This window comes from Ylistrum balloti, unplaced genomic scaffold, assembly GCF_031769215.1.
Source record: "Ylistrum balloti isolate Yb309-2 unplaced genomic scaffold, AGI_CSIRO_Ybal_v1 Utg370470, whole genome shotgun sequence".
NCBI classification, from domain to species: Eukaryota; Metazoa; Mollusca; class Bivalvia; order Pectinida; family Pectinidae; genus Ylistrum; species Ylistrum balloti.
The window spans coordinates 500066-521546 of NW_026782309.1; the positions used below are offsets into that span (position 1 = coordinate 500066).

The 21481-nt window shown below is 35.2% G+C and overlaps 1 protein-coding gene across 3 annotated transcripts in view; it reads left to right on the forward strand.

Annotated features, from left to right (window-relative positions):
• Window positions 1–14305, forward strand: part of LOC132555304 (6-phosphofructo-2-kinase/fructose-2,6-bisphosphatase-like) — a 57337-nt gene extending 43032 nt beyond the window's left edge. For 2 of the 3 annotated variants that reach the window (XM_060219661.1, XM_060219660.1), the window contains exons 13-14: window positions 5473–5600; window positions 10300–14305. In XM_060219661.1, the coding sequence (XP_060075644.1) occupies window positions 5473–5600; window positions 10300–10359 (188 nt within the window). In that variant the 3' untranslated portion in view covers window positions 10360–14305. Of the gene's footprint in view, window positions 1–1109; window positions 1204–5472; window positions 5601–10299 lie in introns of all 3 variants that reach the window. The other variant, XR_009554420.1, reaches the window with a different exon arrangement.
• Window positions 14306–21481: the final 7176 nt, after the last annotated feature.

The following is a 21481-nucleotide window of genomic DNA, read 5'->3' on the forward strand; positions in this document are numbered from 1 at the left end:
TTTGACGCCTCAAACAATGTAAGAAGGACACTTCATCACATGATGGTGTTGATGTGCCACGTTGTATATATCCCATAGCAAATGTATTCAGGGCACCTAAAGACTTTTTGACATTATTTGTTACTCAAAATCAGGGGTTGCTATTTACAAAACATTTAAAAACTGTTGGTTGGTTTATGATTCTCTAATGCTTAGACCTATTCTACCAAATATCAAATTTAGGGAGTGGGGTTTATGCAAGACAATAAAATATCATTGGTTCATAATTTTGGATACCCTGACATATTTGACCAAATATGGGTTTATTATGAGAGAAATACCAGTGAGGTCCTATTCAGTAGTGTAGAGATTATAGGATATATAAACACAGTACTACAATGAAAATATTGATAACATGTAAAATACGTGTATTCAAATCATACCACATTGAAATAAACAAAGAATCTAAGTTCTATAGAAGATTTGGATATAAACCAGATCTATTGATGAAGAAAACCAAAAGAACAAAATATTTAGTGGAAAGAGATTAAATTTGAATGGATTTGCAATAACAATTTCAATAAATATACTACATGAATTATGAAGGTATACCTCTATATTTATTGTCTTTTTGTTATCTGTCCTTTTTAGGCAACTGTTGATTTTTACCTCATTTGTTTGTGAGAGTCTCATTAAAAATTTGTGAGAGTAATGCCACAATTTTCTAATGATGTACCAATCAACACCTGCTCACAAGAGCAGATAACTCTGTATTACGAAAAAACTGACAGAATGAAACAAACATGTCACTACATGAGTAAGGACTCTACTGTTGCTTTACATTTCTTTAGTTACACTTTAAAACTTTATTTGTTGTTTTTATTTGTATATTTTGTTCTTTGTTTTGGTTCATATTAAATTCTCATGTTATGTACAGAGGTCTTCAGTTATGATATAAATGCCTTTGTTTACCTAAGGAGTTGATTTTAAGTTTTAGTGATCATTCATTGATGATGTCACAGCTTTTTGTGTTCTTTCATTGGTGATGTCACCTTTTTGTGTGGACATTCAATAATGATGTCATGGTTTACAACATAAATTAGGCATTTTCTTTCCTTGGGCCTTTGTAGAGGAAATCCCCTATGTTCCTGTCCCCCAAGAGGCTGTCGTGAAAATGCACATGACTGGACATGGCTGTGAATGTGAAAATAATCTGCTGCTAAGGTATTTTTTTGCTAAGCACACATCCATCTCCTAACCCAAACCACTTTCGTTTTTACTTTAATTTGTATTTTGTTTCCATCCAAATTGAGTAAAAAGAACTTTCCAAAGTCAATTGATAGGAAGGATTTTTGAATAATCAGATGGTTAGTGGATTCTAATCAATCTGTGTTAAATTATATGTTTTATTGCCATAAATCTGTAGTCTGTCTCTGTTTTGATATGGTTTTGAACAAAATGTTCACAGTTTTTAAAATTCTTCCAGTATTCTCCAACACTTGCCATTTAGATGGAAACTCTTAAATTGGTATATGAAAGGCACATTTAAGTAGAAGATCAAAATGAAATTACTGAAAGAGGAATTTTGTACTACTTTTATTAAGTGGGTCAAGGTTACATTTGCACTAATTTTCTTGTATTGTTTGACCTATCCTGAACTAAAGAGAGTCAGTATTCACAACCTCATATTGTTTGATCTCATGATGTGTGCTTAAGTCAGTAAATGTTTCACATAGCTTGTACTGTGTGTGACCTCACCTGCACTAAAGTGAGTCAGTTCACACCTATATCTTGTGATGTATGACCTTACCAAACTCAAGTGAATCATTGTCTTACATACTTTGTGTCAAACGTAAGTGAGTCAGTAGACACCTTTCTTGTCATGTGTGACCTTACTTGTATGGTAATGAGTCAATGTTTCACATGAAATCTAAAGAGACAAATGTTTCACATAACTTGTGTGACCTCATCTGAACAGAATTAAGTCAGTGGGTCACAATTTAATAAATGAAAAAGTATATGACACTTGTCATTTACAATCCAAAAGTCTGCTGTTTTTGTTATTCAAATTGCAAAAATCTATACTTTTTTTTCTTCATAAAACATACAACTACTAACCATGAAAAGAAAAACTTGATATTGTTATTGGTAAAGAGTGTAGCCACAGAGACTTTTTACTGTGTTTAATATTGATGTGGTAGAGAACATCATTATATAGTTTTATATGATGTTGCAGGGCATAAGAAGTTAGTATCTGATTTGTGTACAGTTGTCTCAATTTCATCTTGGTGATTGTTAATAAAAAGAATTCAGTTTATCAGATTAATTGGTAATGGTGATCCTTGAGGATCAGGAAATATTGGCTGTCAGAATGTGAAAATGTTCCAACACTCTATTCGATAGTGATGATTGCTGAGAATTTAAATCACATTGGCTGTCATTTACTCAGGATATCATTTCATTATGATGACTTAAGTTGTCATTTCAACCTGGCACATTCAGTTGCTTCAATATTTTTGGATTTTAATTAGGTTGGAGGTGAAATAAGGCAAGATTGATTGCTGTTTTCAGTACAATAATTCTAATAAAGAAAAATGGATTCTGATAATTTACCTGATCATCTTTTACGTGACAAAAATGAGTTTTAGGAGAATCATGAGAAGGAATACATGAGAAGGAATATATAAACCTTAAAATCACTTCTACTGGTAGAAAATGTGCCTGCTATTTTAGCTATGAATAATTTATTCATGGTTTTTGAATGACTTAAATCATCATAGGTATCAAACATGTTGATAGGAGATAGATTTATCTGCCCTAGTAGATATCTAACATGTTAAAAGAAGATAGATTTATCTGCCCTAGTAGATATCTAACATGTTAAAAGAAGATAAATTTATCTGCCCTAGTAGATATATAACATGTTAAAAGAAGATAGATTTATCTGCCCTAGTAGATATCTAACATGTTAAAAGAAGATAGATTTATCTGCCCTAGTAGATATCTAACATGTTACAAGAAGATAGATTTATCTGCCCTAGTAGATATCTAACATGTTAAAAGAAGATAGATTTATCTGCCCTAGTAGATATCTAACATGTTAAAAGAAGATAGATTTATCTGCCCTAGTAGATATCTAAAATGTTACAAGAAGATAGATTTATCTGCCCAAGTATATATCTAACATGTTAAAAGAAGATAGATTTATCTGCCCTAGTAGATATCTAACATGTTACAAGAAGATAGATTGATCTGCCCTAGTAGATATCTAACATGTTAAAAGAAGATAGATTTATCTGCCCTAGTAGATATCTAACATGTTAAAAGAAGATAGATTTATCTGACCTAGTAGATATCTAACATGTTAAAAGAAGATAGATTTATCTGCCCTAGTAGATATCTAACATGTTAAAAGAAGATAGATTTATCTGCCCTAGTAGATATCTAACATGTTAAAAGAAGATAGATTTATCTGCCCAAGTATATATCTAACATGTTAAAAGAAGATAGATTTATCTGCCCTAGTAGATATCTAACATGTTAAAAGAAGATAGATTTATCTGCCCTAGTAGATATCTAACATGTTAAAAGAAGATAGATTTATCTGCCCTAGTAGATATCTAAAATGTTACAAGAAGATAGATTTATCTGCCCAAGTATATATCTAACATGTTAAAAGAAGATAGATTTATCTGCCCTAGTAGATATCTAACATGTTACAAGAAGATAGATTTATCTGCCCAAGTATATATCTAACATGTTAAAAGAAGATAGATTTATCTGCCCTAGTAGATATCTAACATGTTAAAAGAAGATAGATTTATCTTCCCAACTAGACGTCCAACATGTTAAAATAATACATATTTATCTGCCCAAGTAGATATCTAACATGTTAAAAGAAGATAGATTTATCTGCCCAAGTAGATATCTAACATGTTAAAAGAAGATAGATTTATCTGCCCTAGTAGATATCTAACATGTTAAAAGAAGATAGATTTATCTGCCCTAGTAGATATCTAACATGTTAAAAGAAAATAGATTTATCTGCCCTAGTAGATATCTAACATGTTAAAAGAAGTTAGATTTATCTGCCCTAGTAGATATCTAACATGTTAAAAGAAGATAGATTTATCTGCCCTAGTAGATATCTAACATGTTAAAAGAAGATAGATTTATCTGCCCTAGTAGATATCTAAAATGTTAAAAGAAGATAGATTTATCTGCCCTAGTAGATATCTAACATGTTAAAAGAAGATAGATTTATCTTCCGAACTAGACGTCCAACATGTTAAAATAATACATATTTATCTGCCCAAGTAGATATCTTACATGTTACAGGGAGATAGATTTATCTGCCCAAGTAGATATCTTACATGTTACAGGGAGATAGATTTATCTGCCCTAGTAGATATCTAACATGTTAAAAGAAGATAGATTTATCTGCCCTAGTAGATATCTAACATGTTACAAGAAGATAGATTTATCTGCCCTAGTAGATATCTAACATGTTAAAAGAAGATAGATTTATCTGCCCTAGTAGATATCTAACATGTTACAAGAAGATAGATTTATCTGCCCTAGTAGATATCTAACATGTTAAAAGAAGATAGATTTATCTGCCCTAGTAGATATCTAACATGTTAAAAGAAGATAGATTTATCTTCCCGACTAGACGTCCAACATGTTAAAATAATACATATTTATCTGCCCTAGTAGATATCTTACATGTTACAGGGAGATAGATTTATCTGCCCAAGTAGATATCTTACATGTTACAGGGAGATAGATTTATCTGCCCTAGTAGATATCTAACATGTTAAAAGAAGATAGATTTATCTGCCCTAGTAGATATCTAACATGTTAAAAGAAGATAGATTTATCTGCCCTAGTAGATATCTAACATGTTAAAAGAAGATAGATTTATCTGCCCTAGTAGATATCTAACATGTTACAAGAAGATAGATTTATCTGCCCTAGTAGATATCTAACATGTTAAAAGAAGATAGATTTATCTGCCCAAGTAGATATCTAACATGTTACAAGAAGATAGATTTATCTGCCCTAGTAGATATCTAACATGTTACAAGAAGATAGATTTATCTGCCCTAGTAGATATCTAACATGTTAAAAGAAGATAGATTTATCTTCCCAACTAGACGTCCAACATGTTAAAATAATACATATTTATCTGCCCAAGTAGATATCTTACATGTTACAGGGAGATAGATTTATCTGCCCAAGTAGATATCTTACATGTTACAGGGAGATAGATTTATCTGCCCCTGACTTCATTTGCTTATTTAGTACATGTTTACTCCAGAGCATGTCACAAGTTAATTGCTTTAGTCGATTTTAGAATATTTTAAACATTACAACCATCCTTGTACATACCTCTATTAAGGTTACAATATTTTCTTTTTCCTGGGAACATTAGTATAGAGTTATGTGCCCTTGCCAGCCTTCAGTTTACCTGATACATTTTGTACTTTTTAGCCGACCTCGCGTACCTGAAGGTCCCACTCCACACAGTCATCAAACTAACACCGGTGGCTTATGGCTGTAAGATTGAGTTTGTTGCCCTGAATGTAGATGCAGTCAACACTCACAGGGAGCGTCCTCAGGTGAGTAATTTATGTGTGACCTTGCTTTACCTTCTTGCTCACCCTAACACTCATTCAATACTTCTTTTCACATCTGCATTTCAGATTCTACTTTGCTGACAGCTGAAACCTTTCTATCCTTTAGCTTCTTACAAATTAATCATTTGCATCTCCTTTCATATACTTCTGGCTTGTTATTTTACTCAGTTTTCACCGTCAGAGACTGCAGCAAGGTTTTGGTGGGCTTTTTCAAGTGATTTCAGAGATTTTTTTTGTTACTTTCACATAGTTGTTAACCAGCCTTGAAATCTTTTTTCCTCCCCCACAAAAGTTTCAAAACAAATTAAGATAAATTTCCAGTTTTCTGTGACAATCAGTTTCATGATTAATTCAAAACAAATAGTGGTTCATTTGCAAAAAAAAATAATGATTTATACTTAACATGTGAATGTATAACGGGAAAAAAGTCTTTTAGTTGTAAAAGACTGCTGCCTATGATATGTTGCATGCTGTAATTTAAAACAGATATCATATGATAGAGAAAATGGCTACTTTATATATATTTATATGATAACATTTTGGCTGCTGGATATGATTTTTTATCTATATTTTCTATATTCACTTTTGTATCTATATAAGCTTTTCTTCTTTTGCACTCTGACTTTCTGGCATGTGACCATCAATATGCACACCAGATTCCGTGAAGTTGTACTGCCCTGTATAGCAATCACTGTGGTCAGTTGTTTAATCCCAATCTATGCTTTCCTATTTCTTTCCTGTGATGTTGTCATGTTTCTGATAAATAACGTGTGAGAGATATGTGTATTGTGTGTTTGATCTAACATTGTGTGACTTGAAACCTGTATGACAAGCAGGACTCTGTTTTTCTTCTCTTACAAACTGATTTCTTTAACTTTTCCAGCACACCTATGGCACAAAGAATGGACCCATCGCAAATGCGATGTTTCCTTCCTGCACTTGTTCCTCCCGTGTTGGTACTTAGTCAGCTAGCCTGTGATTGGTGCATGAGTTAGACTCCCTAACCAATGGTAGTCCTTGGCCACATGTTGCTATGGCAACAATCAACAGGATGTCCCTAAGTCACTTGACTTTGTGCAATAATAAAATAATATGACTATTCCAGTGACCATCCACCAAGTAAAGACAACTGTTGTGCATTTTGTTATCGTGACAATGGTGGTTTCTAATGAATAGTTGTCATGGTGATACATTGGAAAATTGCTGTGATTAGGAAGAAACAGTTTTAAATGTCTTTCAGTTGTGAGGAGGTTATCATTTTGTGATCATTCCTGAAGTGAGAATTTTGATTATGAAACTGTAAACATGGATGAAGATACCACAAGTTATTGACTTTTGACCTGTGATCAAATGTGATGTTGTTTAGCCATTGATATTTCCAGACTGTGGTAAAGATGTGTATTTGTGTAGCATAACTGACCGTGACCTTAAAGTGTTCAGCTTCTGATGAATTCACCTTGCTTGTTTTGGTATATATAAGCAAAAAGTGATATAATTTGACTCTGTGTAACTGAAACTGGTGAAAACTGCACTGTATTACTACACTATAACAAGTTTCTATGATATATACTGCTATGCCTGTCTGAATTTTTAGCCCACCATCTAATAGATGGTGGGTTATTCAAATCGCCCTGCATCCGTGGTCCGTCGTCCGTCCGTAAACAATTCTTGTTACCGCTATTTCTGGAAAAGTACTGGATGGATCTTTCTCAAATTTCATATGCAGTTTCCCCTTGGTCCCTAGTTGTGCATTGTACCTTTTTTGGACTGATTCGAATTCAAGATGGCAGACAGGTGGCCATCTGGGATTTTGAATGTAAAAGTTTGTTACTGCTATTTCTTGGAAAGTACTGGATGGATCGTTCTCAAATTTCATATGCAGGTTCCCTTTGGTTCCAAGTTGTGCATTATACCTTTTTGGACTGATCCGAAATCAAGATGGCTGACAGGCAGCCATCTTGGATTTTGAGAGTAAAATCTTGTTACTGCTATATCTGAGGAAGAACTGGATGGATCCTTCTCATATTTCATAGATATTGGTTTCCCTTGGTCCCTAGTTGTGCATTGTACCTTTTTTGGACTGATTTGAAATCAAGGTGGTCCACAGGCAGCCATCTTGGATGTTAACAGTAATACAGCACAAGCATTGTCCATTATCCACCTGTAACTGACTGCTATCTAATAATACTTTGGGATCTTTTTCAAATGATATTTGCTAATAGGTGCTTAATAAAAATATCTTGTGCCATCATTGAGTACATTCAATGAAGACCAGTTCATGAACATTTACAACACCTGTAACAAACAAAAAATAATGAACAAATCTTCAAGAACTGAAAACAGATCCTCAAATGGTGGGCGCCAAGATCCCTCTGGGATCTCTTGTTCTGTAACATATAGTCTTACACCTGTCTGAACTTTTCTTTTATATATAATGCTACAGCTGTCTGATAGGGTCTTTGATATATAGTGCTACAGCTGTCTGATAGGGTCTTTAATATAAAGTGCTACACCTGTCTGAAAGTTTCTAAAATACATAGTGCTACAGCTGTTTGATAGGGTCTTTAATATATAGTGCTACAGCTGTCTGAAAGTTTCTTAAATATATAGTGCTACAGCTGTCTGAATGTTTCTAAAAATACATAGTGCTACAGCTGTCTGATGGGGTCTTTAATATAAAGTGCTACAGCTGTCTGAAAGTTTCTAAAATATATAGTGCTACAGCTGTTTGATAGGGTCTTTAATATATAGTGCTACAGCTGTCTGAAAGTTTCTATAATATGTAGTGCTACACCTGTCTGAAAGTTTCTAAAATATATAGTGCTATAGCTGTCTGAAAGTTTCTAAAATACATAGTGCTATAGCTGCCTAATAGGGTCTTTTATGTATAGTGCTACACCTGTCTGTTAGGGTCTTTAATATATAGTCTGAAATTAACTGAAATATATAGTCATATTTTTGTCTGACAGGGTTTTAACATATAGTACATCTGTCTGAATGTTTCTAAAATATGTAGTGCTACACCTGTCTGATATGGTCTTTAATATATAGTGCTACACCTGTCTGTTAGGGTCTTTGATATATTGTGCTACAGCTGTCTGTTAGGGTCTTTAATATATAGTGCTACACCTGTCTGTTAGGGTCTTTAAGATATAGTGCTACACCTGCTGTGAGGGTCTTTAATATATAGTGCTACACCTGTCTGTGAGGGTCTTTGATATATAGTGCTACACCTGTGTGAAAGTTTCTATAATACATATATAGTGCTACACCTGTCTGATAAGGTCTTTGATATATAGTGCTGAATATACACTTGTCTGAATTTTTTTTTCATCAATAAATAGTGCTTTTCCTGTAATTCTAGGTATTTCTGAAACATAATACATGCATGTAATGCTAATCGGTGCCATGCAACAAACCAGCTAGTAATCAGAATAATTTACCTGTGAAACATTTTACCCAGATATTGTTACAGATATCTTTATTTTTGATCTGAAGATGATGTAGTTTTTTAATCTTTTTAATGTTCTATGTTGTCCAAATATATTTATTATACAATAAGATCTGATTGAAAATATTTTATGTGAAGTATTAAATGTAACTTGTTTAGCTAAAGAATTTTTTATGTGTTCACATATTTAGTTTTATGGACCAAAGATTATCATGAAATAAATTGTGTTTTGATATATTAGTGGTGATGTTGTCTGTGTCTCTTAATGGGGCTGTTTTACGAGGGTTACACCTACCAGTATATATACCTGTATGACTTACTCTTACTTAATTTGGGGAAGGTTGTTAGAATTAGAATTCTGAAAGGCAGGATCAGACATCTTTCTGCAAGTAATTTCTCTGAAGAACTGGATATTATCAATATTTAATCAGAGACATTCTTGCAGTGGTTGGAATTACAAATTGAACAATGAAGGGGCTGAATTACCTTTGGTTTATGATTACTTTCATAGAGACAGAGATTCCTGACCAACATCAATAGATAGACAGATTTTTTGTTTTTACTGATGTATTACCCACTTAATGCTGGTGTAGTTTGTAGTTAACAAAGAATAGAACAATCAGCAGCAACTGTCCTTCAGTATATGTTTATTGACATGTGCTGTAACACATCAATCTTCTACTTTATTATGCCCCCAACATGACCAGGGTATAAAGTGTTGCCATATCTGGTTTCAGCTCCTTTACTCCGATGGCAGGAAATATTGAACATATACAGTAATTGTATCACAAGAAGATGTAGGTTAAGGTTTCCTTGGTTCGAGTCGACTGTTTTTTTTTCCCAGAGTTATCACCCTTGAACCTTCTAGAAAGTATCAGCTTCTGCTCTGTTACTGTTCATTTTCTCAGAAGAAGATTCAAACTGTAAAACTTTAACATCTAATTGTAAACTGAGGAGCTGTAGGACAAGTACATGCTTTGTCTTGATCACCTTTTCTCCAAAAATTATGGTCCTGAAAGTTAAAATTTAAAAGAAATACTGTCAAGTAATGCCAGTTTTCTCTGAACAGGATTGGGATTTTGAACCGATATTTTGTTAGATGGTGTATTGTTTGTACCAGACAGGTATAAATTAACTATGGTTATCTCCCTTGGTCAGCTAATAATGAAAGACTCTATTCCTCTCATTGATTGTCTTTTAATTCAATATGACATATATTTGTGTTTACAGTGTACACTGACCCAGAGGAGTAGGGATGAAGCCCTTCAGACCGTACCAGCTCACTACTGACTGCTACGGACTGCTACGGACTGCTGATGTGGTGTACCAGAGGGAAGGATCTCGCTTACCTGTTCCAAATTCTCTTATCATTCTGTGTTCATGATTACACCTCTTAACAATTCACTTTGTTTTCTTTTAACGGATTGTTAGATTATGTTCAGAATGTGTGGTATCGTATTGATGATAATTTTTTCTCTTAAATACATTAATAAATTGGTTCATAAATTGAACAGGATCTTGACTTTGCCAGACCTTTCAATTTTACTCTCCTTGTCTGGCCACACATGATATAAAGTGAATATTTAGAATATCTATCTTGGGTGTTTATGATGTTTTTTATACTAGAGGGTGTAAATAATAATTATCTGCATGCTTTTAGGTTTTATCTTTGTTATCATTATTAAATATGTTATCATAGTAAGAGGGTAAATTTTAGAAAGGTATTTAGCAAATTGACAGGGGAGATAACTCTTAAAATATAATGTTTAGAGCTAAAAATCCACCACCATATAATAGTAAATGCATTTGATCTCAATGATATTGTCTGTAGATATAATAATATAAATTTATTAACATTTCCTGCTGAACACCTGGTGCTTCTGTAGTTCTTGTCTGGATGTGTTTGATGAAATCCCTTATTTTGATATTTGGAAGAAATGAATCGAATTTAAATTACAGTTTTGAAGGCCTAGCTAACTAGGTCAATGTTTCTATCTATAAAAATTATAGCCCAATTTAGTTATTTAATACAAGGTACTATTATGGAAATTGAACTCTTTAGAGAAGATTGCAGGAAGTTGATTTTGTGGAGCTGTGGATGCATTTATTGATTGTTAAAGTTGAATCAGTTCTTTAATTCATTTAGAAATTCCAACAATTCCCAGGTGAATTGGCAAGGACATCTAATATTTATAACAAAGTGTAGTTAATTACTTATACAGATATTCAATATATGATCAGTTGTGAGAATTGTTTTTAATATGTTTTATTAATGTGTATGGGGTATCTGTGATACTTCATTTGTCTGGACTAAAGTACTACAGTTTGCTAAGTGTCAAAGTTCAGGCAGAGAGACAGGCTAAGTTTTACTATAGCTATAGTATAAACATATTTATACAAGGTCTTATATCATTTAAAACTATGTCTTTTATCCATGTAGAAAGGTTTTATATCCAGAATGTATGTTTTTGTTCATGAAGCCTTTACATTGAATTGTTTAAATAGCTCAAATCTATTTTTAACCAAAAGTTATGACATGTAATTGTTTTATAAATGTGTATAATGTTTGCTCTTCTGAAAGTAAACATTCTTTTTAGTTTAAGATAAGATTGTGAAAAGTGTTTGAATGGTCAGTTAAGATAGAGTATGAATAAGTTCCTGAGAGAGTGTATGTATAAGGCCAGGATATGATTGGGTTTCTGAGAGAGTGTATGGATAAGGCCAGGATATGATTGGGTTTCTGAGAGAGTGTATGGATAAGGCCAGGATATGATTGGGTTTCTGAGAGAGTGTATGGATAAGGCCAGGATATGATTGGGTTTCTGAGAGAGTGTATGGATAAGGCCAGGATATGATTGGGACTCTGAGAGAGTGTATGGATAAGGCCAGGATATGAATGAGTTTCTGAGAGAGTATATAGATAAGGACAGGATATGATGGGGTTTCTGAGAGAGTGTATAGATAAGGCCAGGATATGAATGAGTTTCTGAGAGAGTATATGTATAAGGACAGGATATGATTGTGTTTCTGAGAGAGTGTATGTATAAGGACAGGATATGTTAGGATTTCTGAGAGAGTATATAGATAAGGCCAGGATATGATTGTGTTTCTTAGAGAATATATAGATAAGGACAGGATATGATTGTGTTTCTTAGAGAATATATAGATAAGGACAAGATATGATTGGGTTTCTGAGAGAGTGTATGGATAAGGACAGGATATGATTGGGTTTCAGAGAGAGTATATGTATAAGGACAAGATATGATTGGGACTCTGAGAGAGTATATGTATAAGGACAGGATATGATTAGGTTTCTGAGAGAGTATATAGATAAGGACAAGATATGATTGGGACTCTGAGAGAGTATATGTATAAGGACAGGATATGATTAGGTTTCTGAGAGAGTATATAGATAAGGACAAGATATGATTGGGTTTCTGAGAGAGTATATGTATAAGGACAGGATATGATTTGGTTTCTGAGAGAGTGTATGTATAAGGACAGGATATGTTAGGGTTTCTGAGAGAGTGTATGTATAAGGACATGATATGATTGGGTTTCTTAGAGAGTATATAGATAAGGACAAGATATGATTGGGTTTCTGAGAGAGTGTATGTATAAGGACAGGATATGATTGGGACTCTGAGAGAGTGTATGGATAAGGCCAGGATATGATTGGGTTTCAGAGAGAGTATATGTATAAGGACAGGATATGATTGGGTTTCTGAGAGAGTGTATGGATAAGGCCAGGATATGATTGGGTTTCTGAGAGAGTGTATGGATAAGGCCAGGATATGATTGGGGTTCAGAGAGAGTATAGGTATAAGGCCAGGATATGATTGGGTTTCTGAGAGAGTGTATGGATAAGGCCAGGATATGATTGGGTTTCTGAGAGAGTGTATGGATAAGGCCAGGATATGATTGGGACTCTGAGAGAGTGTATGGATAAGGCCAGGATATGAATGAGTTTCTGAGAGAGTATATGTATAAGGACAGGATATGATGGGGTTTCTGAGAGAGTGTATGGATAAGGCCAGGGTATGATTGGGTTTCTGAGTGAGTATATAGATAAGGACAAGATATGATTCGGTTTCTGAGAGAGTGTATGTATAAGGACAGGATACGATTGGGTTTCTGAGAGAGTATATAGATAAGGACAGGATATGATTGGGACTCTGAGAGAGTATATGTATAAGGACAGGATATGATTGGGTTTCTGAGAGAGTGTATGTATAAGGACAGGATATGTTAGGGTTTCTGAGAGAGTATATAGATAAGGACAAGATATGATTGGGTTTCTTAGAGAATATATAGATAAGGACATGATATGATTGGGTTTCTGAGAGAGTGTATGTATAAGGACAGGATATGATTGGGTTTCTGAGAGAGTATATAGATAAGGACATGATATGATTGGGTTTCTGAGTGAGTATATGTATAAGGCCAGGATATGATTTGGTTTCTGAGAGAGTATATGTATAAGGCCAGGATATGATTGGGTTATTTACTGTTTTAGTGAATGTTGTGTGTGTTATTTATTTGCCATCCTATTATCCAGGTTTGCTGTAGCTATTTTATCTGTTGACAATGTGAAACATTCTAATTTTTAATTTTTTTTTATTATATAGTTGTGATATTATAATTTCTTGATGAGATATATTCCGTGATATGTTAGATGAATAGAAATATCCTGATTTTCTGTGTTTATAAATGAAAATGGTTACTGTCAGTGTATGAATTGAAGCCAAATGATGTACAGAATTTTATCTTGTTAAATGGAAACTGAGAGCAGCTATAATACAGAAATTTTATAAATTATTTTTCAATAATTGTACTAAGATTAAAATAAAAGAGTAGAATCATCTTGTGAATAATTATGAATCCTGCTAACATTAGCAGCCTACTAGCTACAAGTCTGTTTTTATGATATGACAATGGTGCCATAATGTTGTGATGTCACTGCTGATACAGTTGTAACTGCCACTGCCAGACTGGCTGGGAGTAATTAAACATGTGTTGACAACACATGTATTTCCACTTACTACAGAGTTAGTGTATGATATATTTCTAATGATACAGAATCGGTACAATTATGTGATATATATAACTAATGATACAGAATCGGTACAATTATGTGATATATATAACTAATGATACAGAATCGGTACAATTATGTGATATATATAACTAATGGTTATAGATTTGTTGAAAATAAAAAATCAGATTCCTTTTAAAATTGTTCATCTTGTTTATCAGGTCAAGAGTCTCAATCGATTTTGCTTTGCTGATAAGTTAAAGTTGTTTTTTTTAGTAAAGGTAATTTCACTTTCAAAAGATTAAGTCTTAGAGTTGGTGCACACATCTAGATTTTTACATATAGAAAAAAATTGCTTTTCCTCTGTGTCACCCTGAACTTCAAGATTCATGTTCTTGGTAGCATTGGTATTCCTTGAAGCACAAAACTGCTGTGTATGATGCAGTTTAATTCATTATTTGGGTTTCATCTATAAAATTCTAAATTTGTTTTTAAGTGTCTTCTGTACAATCTTCTGAACATTTTTAATCAAATCTATATTGGCAGTTTCATTTTAAAAAGAAGGAACTCACAATGCCCCAAAATCATATTGACATTGAATACAAAACTTCTGTTGATTGAGCTCAGAACTATTGTTAAACTCTCCCTCTGGTTATCAATGCTGAGATAACATCTAGCAAATACAGGCAGTTTTAACTGCTTTTGGAGCCACATGTGTTTTACTTAATCTCCAAAACACTGTCAACATTGAGTATCATAGATATGTAATTTAGTTGTTAAAAAGTGGCGAAATATTCATAGAATTTCCAAACACATACATTATCATACCCGTACACCATTCTGTAGAATGGCTTCTTTCTGGTATCAATATTTATGATGCAGGAAAACCATAGATTTTGACTATTCTGGAATATATTTTTTGGATACGATCATAGCTATTACTTTTGAAGATATGAATTCTTGATGCTGATTGTGGTTATCTTTCTAAGATTCGTCATTGATGTTGAAAGGGATCAAAAGTGAGCAACTGCAAAACGCTAGAACTGCGCATGACCGACTAAATAATATAACTACAAATCACCTATCAGCACCGACTGCCACCTGGGTGGCTGACTAAATAATACAGCCACACATCACCTATCAACACCGACTGTAGCCTGGGTGGCTGACTAAATAATACAGCCACACATCACCTATCAGCACCGACTGCCGCCTAGGTGGCTGACTAAATAATACAGCCACACATCACCTATCAGCACCGACTGCCGCCTGGGTGGCTGACTAAATAATACAGCCACACATCACCTATCAACACCGACTGTAGCCTGGGTGGCTGACTAAATAATACAGCCACACATCACCTATCAGCACCGACTGTCACCTGGGTGGCTGACTAAATAATACAGCCACACATTACCTATCAACACCGACTGCCGCCTTGGTGGCTGACTAAATAATACAGCCACACATCACCTATCAGCACCGACTGTCACCTGGGTGGCTGACTAAATAATACAGCCACACATCACCTATCAACACCGACTGTAGCCTGGGTGGCTGACTAAATAGTACAGCCACACATCACCTATCAGCACCGACTGTCACCTGGGTGGCTGACTGAATAATACAGCCACACATCACCTATCAGCACCGACTGCCGCCTGGGTGGCTGACTAAATAATACAGCCACACATCACCTATCAGCACCGACTGTCACCTGGGTGGCTGACTAAATAATACAGCCACACATCACCTATCAACACCGACTGTAGCCTGGGTGGCTGACTAAATAGTACAGCCACACATCACCTATCAGCACCGACTGTCACCTGGGTGGCTGACTGAATAATACAGCCACACATCACCTATCAGCACCGACTGCCGCCTGGGTGGCTGACTAAATAATACAGCCACACATCACCTATCAGCACCGACTGTCACCTGGGTGGCTGACTAAATAATACAGCCACACATCACCTATCAGCACCGACTGCCGCCTGGGTGGCTGACTAATAATACAGCCACACATCACCTATCAACACTGACTGCCGCCTGGGTGGCTGACTAAATAATACAGCCACACATCACCTATCAATACCGACTGCCGCCTGGGTGGCTGACTAAATAATACAGCCACACATCACCTATCAGCACCGACTATCGCCTGGGTGGCTGACTAAAGATACAGCCACACATCACCTATCAGCAGCGACTGCCGCCTGGGTGGCTGACTAAATAATACAGCCACACATCACCTATCAGCACCGACTGCCGCCTGGGTGGCTGACTAAATAATACAGCCACACATCACCTATCAACACCGACTGTAGCCTGGGTGGCTGACTAAACAATACAGCCACACATTACCTATCAACACCGACTGTCACCTGGGTGGCTGACTAAATAATACAGCCACACATTACCTATCAATGCCGACTGCCGCCTTGGTGGCAAGCATCCATGGAGTCATTATATTTTCCTTACAACTTAACTCGTAGACCCATTTTCTGGCGAGGCGGCCAATATCTAAATCTTAACTAATAAGATGCCGCCATTGTGTTTCCATGGTAACAGTTTACACAGGCTTTAACATTTTGAATAAGTTTTAATAAAACCGATCGGAAGGCTCGTGAGTTATCGCCCCTTTCAAAAACCCGTGTATGGTGAGCAGGTAACTATAGCAACCGCAATTTTGTGAATAAAGTTGCATGCACAAATGGTCCCTCATAAATCCTTACAGTATAGATCGCATTTGCTTCACAACTTTAAGGAGTTGTCTGGACTCCTCATAACACAGGCCGCCTTCATTTGGTTACAATGGCAATCGATAGTTTCGGAAATGTTCCAATTTTTTGTCATCCCACGAAATCCTTTTTATCGATTGTCAGTTTCATCTTTTAATCGATCTTATTGGAAACACCTCACATGTCCAAGCATATGTCATGCTTAGGTAATTACAACAATTAAATAAAAACAATAAAGGGATTGGAGAATTATGGTCTTATGTATGAAAACCTGTGCATCATGACCTTATTACCATGGCAACCAAAACAAAAATGTTCCTTGTACATATACATATGCTAATGCATATTTGAAAACGGCAGAAGTCACAGTGCGATTCCAGTATACACAATTGTCACTGAAGGTACAATTAAATGTTTCATCATGGTTTCATCGGGAAAGTTTCAATTTCATTGTGTATTACTTTTGATATGGTTGTCTCAGTTCCTCGAAATTTGATCGAAGGTGGTCTAGATGGGAAATAGATCTAGATGTGTTTGGTGTCGAATTTTTTCGTTATAGTTTTTAAAATACTAGATTGCTTCGTAAATATATTGACACGTCGCTAAAGCGAACTCTTTTCATCAACTTTTTCGTCATATTGACAAACCGTCCTTATTGGTCCCTCCATCAACACAACAGATACTTATTTTAGTTCAATCCTGAAATAACTTAAAATGCTTTGTTTTAGTTCAACATCTATTTGGTTTATCATTAAATTATATCAGTCTAACAAATGCAGTTGTTTGATCTATTCATTTAAACTGGTTTGATACAATAAAGCTGATGTCCAACATTGGTTTGTTTTGTAGGTTCAGAATGAATGAGTTGATCGTTACGGACATGGACAAGACATTATATAGTGTATACATTTCTGATCTGTCATGTTTGTTACGTTCGACTTCCTGGCTTTATGCCTACCACAGTCACGTTCGTATACCTGTCCAGAAGTAAGGGAACCGGGACCAAAATAACCATATCAAAATACGATGCCTATATTTGATTGTTGAACAATTCACATTCAACAATTAGATTGTCCAAGCTACAGCCAGTCTAGAAGATTCTATAATAATGATCTTTATTTATTTTGCAACAATTGCGAAACAAGTTTTTCCAACTTTTATTAATCACCCTTGTTGGCGCGGATGAAAGCGTGCGAGGGGTCTTATTGTAGGAGTACCCGGGGAAAATCCACGTGGTAGGGCAAGTGACCTTTTCACATCCATTCCGGAAATCGAACCCCTGATGGCATGGTGACAGGCTAGTGCGTTGCTACTGCGCCATCCGACCACCCTCTAGAAGATTCTCTTGCTAATGAGTGATCAGACACTTTTAACTTTGTAATAACATCGAGATAGAAATCTTTCTTATTGTAAAAGGACCCGTCTTTAATATTCATATTCCAGTAATGCACCAGATTATTTGCGAAACATAAAAAATACTATTTCAATCAAATATCGAAGTATCTTTAAATTACCAAGAACCATTGTCATCATCAGGAACCATTGTCAGCATCATGAACCATTGTCATCATCAGGAACCATTGTCATCATCAGGAACCATTGTCATCATCAGGAACCATTGTCATTACCAAGAACCATTGTCATCATCAGGAACCATTGTCATTATCAGGAACCATTGTCAGCATCAGGAACCATTGTCATCATCAGGAACCATTGTCATCATCAGGAACCATTGTCATTATCAGGGACAACTGTCATTATCAGGAACAACTGTCATTATCAGGAACCATTGTCATCATCAGGAACCATTGTCATCATCAGGAACCATTGTCATCATCAGGAACCATTGTCATCATCAGGAACCATTGTCAGCATCAGGAACCATTGTCATTATCAGGAACCATTGTCATCATCAGGAACAACTGTCATCATCAGGAACCATTGTCAGCATCAGGAACCATTGTCATTATCAGGAACCATTGTCAGCATCAGGAACCATTGTCATTACCAAGAACCATTGTCATTATCAGGAACCATTGTCATTATCAGGAACCATTGTCATTATCTGGAACAACTGTCATTATCAGGAACAACTGTCATTATCAGGAACAACTGTCATTATCAGGAACCATTATCATCATTAGGAACCATTGTCATTATCAGGAACCATTGTCATTATCTGGAACAACTGTCATTATCAGGAACCATTGTCATTATCAGGAACCATTGTCATTATCAAGAACCATTGTCATTATCAGGGACAACTGTCATTATCAGGGACAACTGTCATTATCAGGAACAACTGTCATTATCAGGAACAGCTGTCATTATCAGGAACAACTGTCATGAACCATTGTCATTATCTGGAACAACTGTCATTATCAGGAACCATTGTCATTATCAGGGACAACTGTCATTATCAGGAACAACTGTCATTATCAGTAACAGCTGTCATTATCAGGAACAACTGTCATGAACCATTGTCATTATCTGGAACAACTGTCATTATCAGGATCCATTGTCATTATCAGGAACCATTGTCATTATCAGGATCCATTGTCATTATCAGGGACTACTGTCATTATCAGGAACAACTGTCATGAACCATTGTCATTATCTGGAACAACTGTCATTATCAGGATCCATTGTCATTATCAGGAACCATTGTCATTATCAGGATCCATTGTCATTATCAGGAACAGCTGTCATTATCAGGAACAACTGTCATGAACAACTGTCATTATCAGGGACAACTGTCATTATCAGGGACAACTGTCATTATCAGGAACAACTGTCATTATCAGGAACAGCTGTCATTATCAGGAACAACTGTCATGAACAACTGTCATTATCAGGAACAACTGTCATTATCAGGAACAACTGTCATTATCAGGAACAGCTGTCATTATCAGGAACAACTGTCATGAACAACTGTCATTATCAGGGACAACTGTCATTATCAGGGACAACTGTCATTATCAGGAACAACTGTCATTATCAGGAACAACTGTTTTGCTTCAATGTTTTCCCATAAATTTGTCCTTTTATTTCATCAAAACTCAACACAATTTCTGAAACCAAATTGTTCTCTACATACAAAAGTGGAAAACAATAACTGTATATGCTGCATCTAGAAGTTGGATTAGAAGCGTTCGCACGATTAAAACAACAACAAAAAAACGTGTATATTTTTCGTTGACTCTAATTTTCATGGATAAGACGTACTCATGGATGGATATACAAGGGTTTTTAATGATTTGATATGTGCATGGACTGCATCGAGATAAGTGCTTTGTCGATAGTTCTTTTGTTCCAAAATATTACATGTATTCCAAACGCGCTATCACTGTCATTCAAAAGGCTTGGTGTTCAACACTTGTGCTCCAACATAGTTTTCCTTTAAACACGTGTTTTTCCTTTAATAATTTATTGAAATATTGCCACAGGAATTTAATAATGAAATGACAGTAAAATGAAGACACGCTGTAATTTTAGGATTAAGGATAGACTTAGATTGCGTACATGTTTGCTTGTATTTTCGGACTATTTACATCCTACATACATGTTAGACATGGAATGCAATGAACATTTATCCCTCTAGATCATATTCCGTTTTAGAGAGACGGAGTAATTCTCCAGTGTTTTATTGTATCTTTTATGTTTACTTTAGGGGCTTGTCTTAGTATTTGTTCTTGATAAGGGCGATATTCCAAAAATATAAACATAAAGCATCGGGTACAAATTATAACACGTTTGTATTTGAAGATCTCCATTTCAATACAGTTAAATGGCAACGTTGAGAGTATCATACGTGTCATTAGATTTAGATGTATACGCTTAAATTTCTAAACAACTTAAGTATTTCCAATAAATCTCTCTCTCTCTCTCTCTCTCTCTCTCTCTCTCTCTCTCTCTCTCTCTCTCTCTCTCTCTCTCTCTCTCTCTCTCTCTCTCTCTCTCTCTCTCTCTCTCTCTCTCCCCCTCCCTCCCCCTCTCTCTCTTTCTCCTACTCTCCCCCCTTCTCTCTCTGTCTCTCTCTCTGTCTCTCTCTCTGTCTCTCTCTCTCTCTCTCTCTCAGATTATTTCAAACAAGGCAAATCTACAAGAAAATGCCGTTGTGTTTTCAAATATGCCAATACGTTGTATGCTAAATTAGTTTAATATAAAAAAATCTTTGACTCGTGTACGAAATGGTTCTCATCTGTCGGAACAAAGAAATGTAAAAAGGTTTTAAAAAAACAATTAACCTTAAAAAATGATGACAAAATACAACAATAATGAATTGTTTCCTGTTGTCATAGTAGGTATATTTGTATGTCAACAAGGATTAACATAAACAAATAACTTATTTGTACATAATACTTATAATTACACAAAGTGCGATTGTTTTTAACACCGACGAGAAATAATTGCATCTTCACTCACCAAACTATTGCAGACTGTATGTAGTCTTCTCCAATCATATTTTTGTATGTCACAAAATAATTTATATTAAAACCAATTTCTGTCAAACATACATTTGTAAATTTCGGATCCATAGTTATAGATATTACGATACAGGTACTCACAACACAAACAGAGTACAAGAACTGTTGATCAGTACTATACAATTTGTGGAAGTCTCGTGTATAAT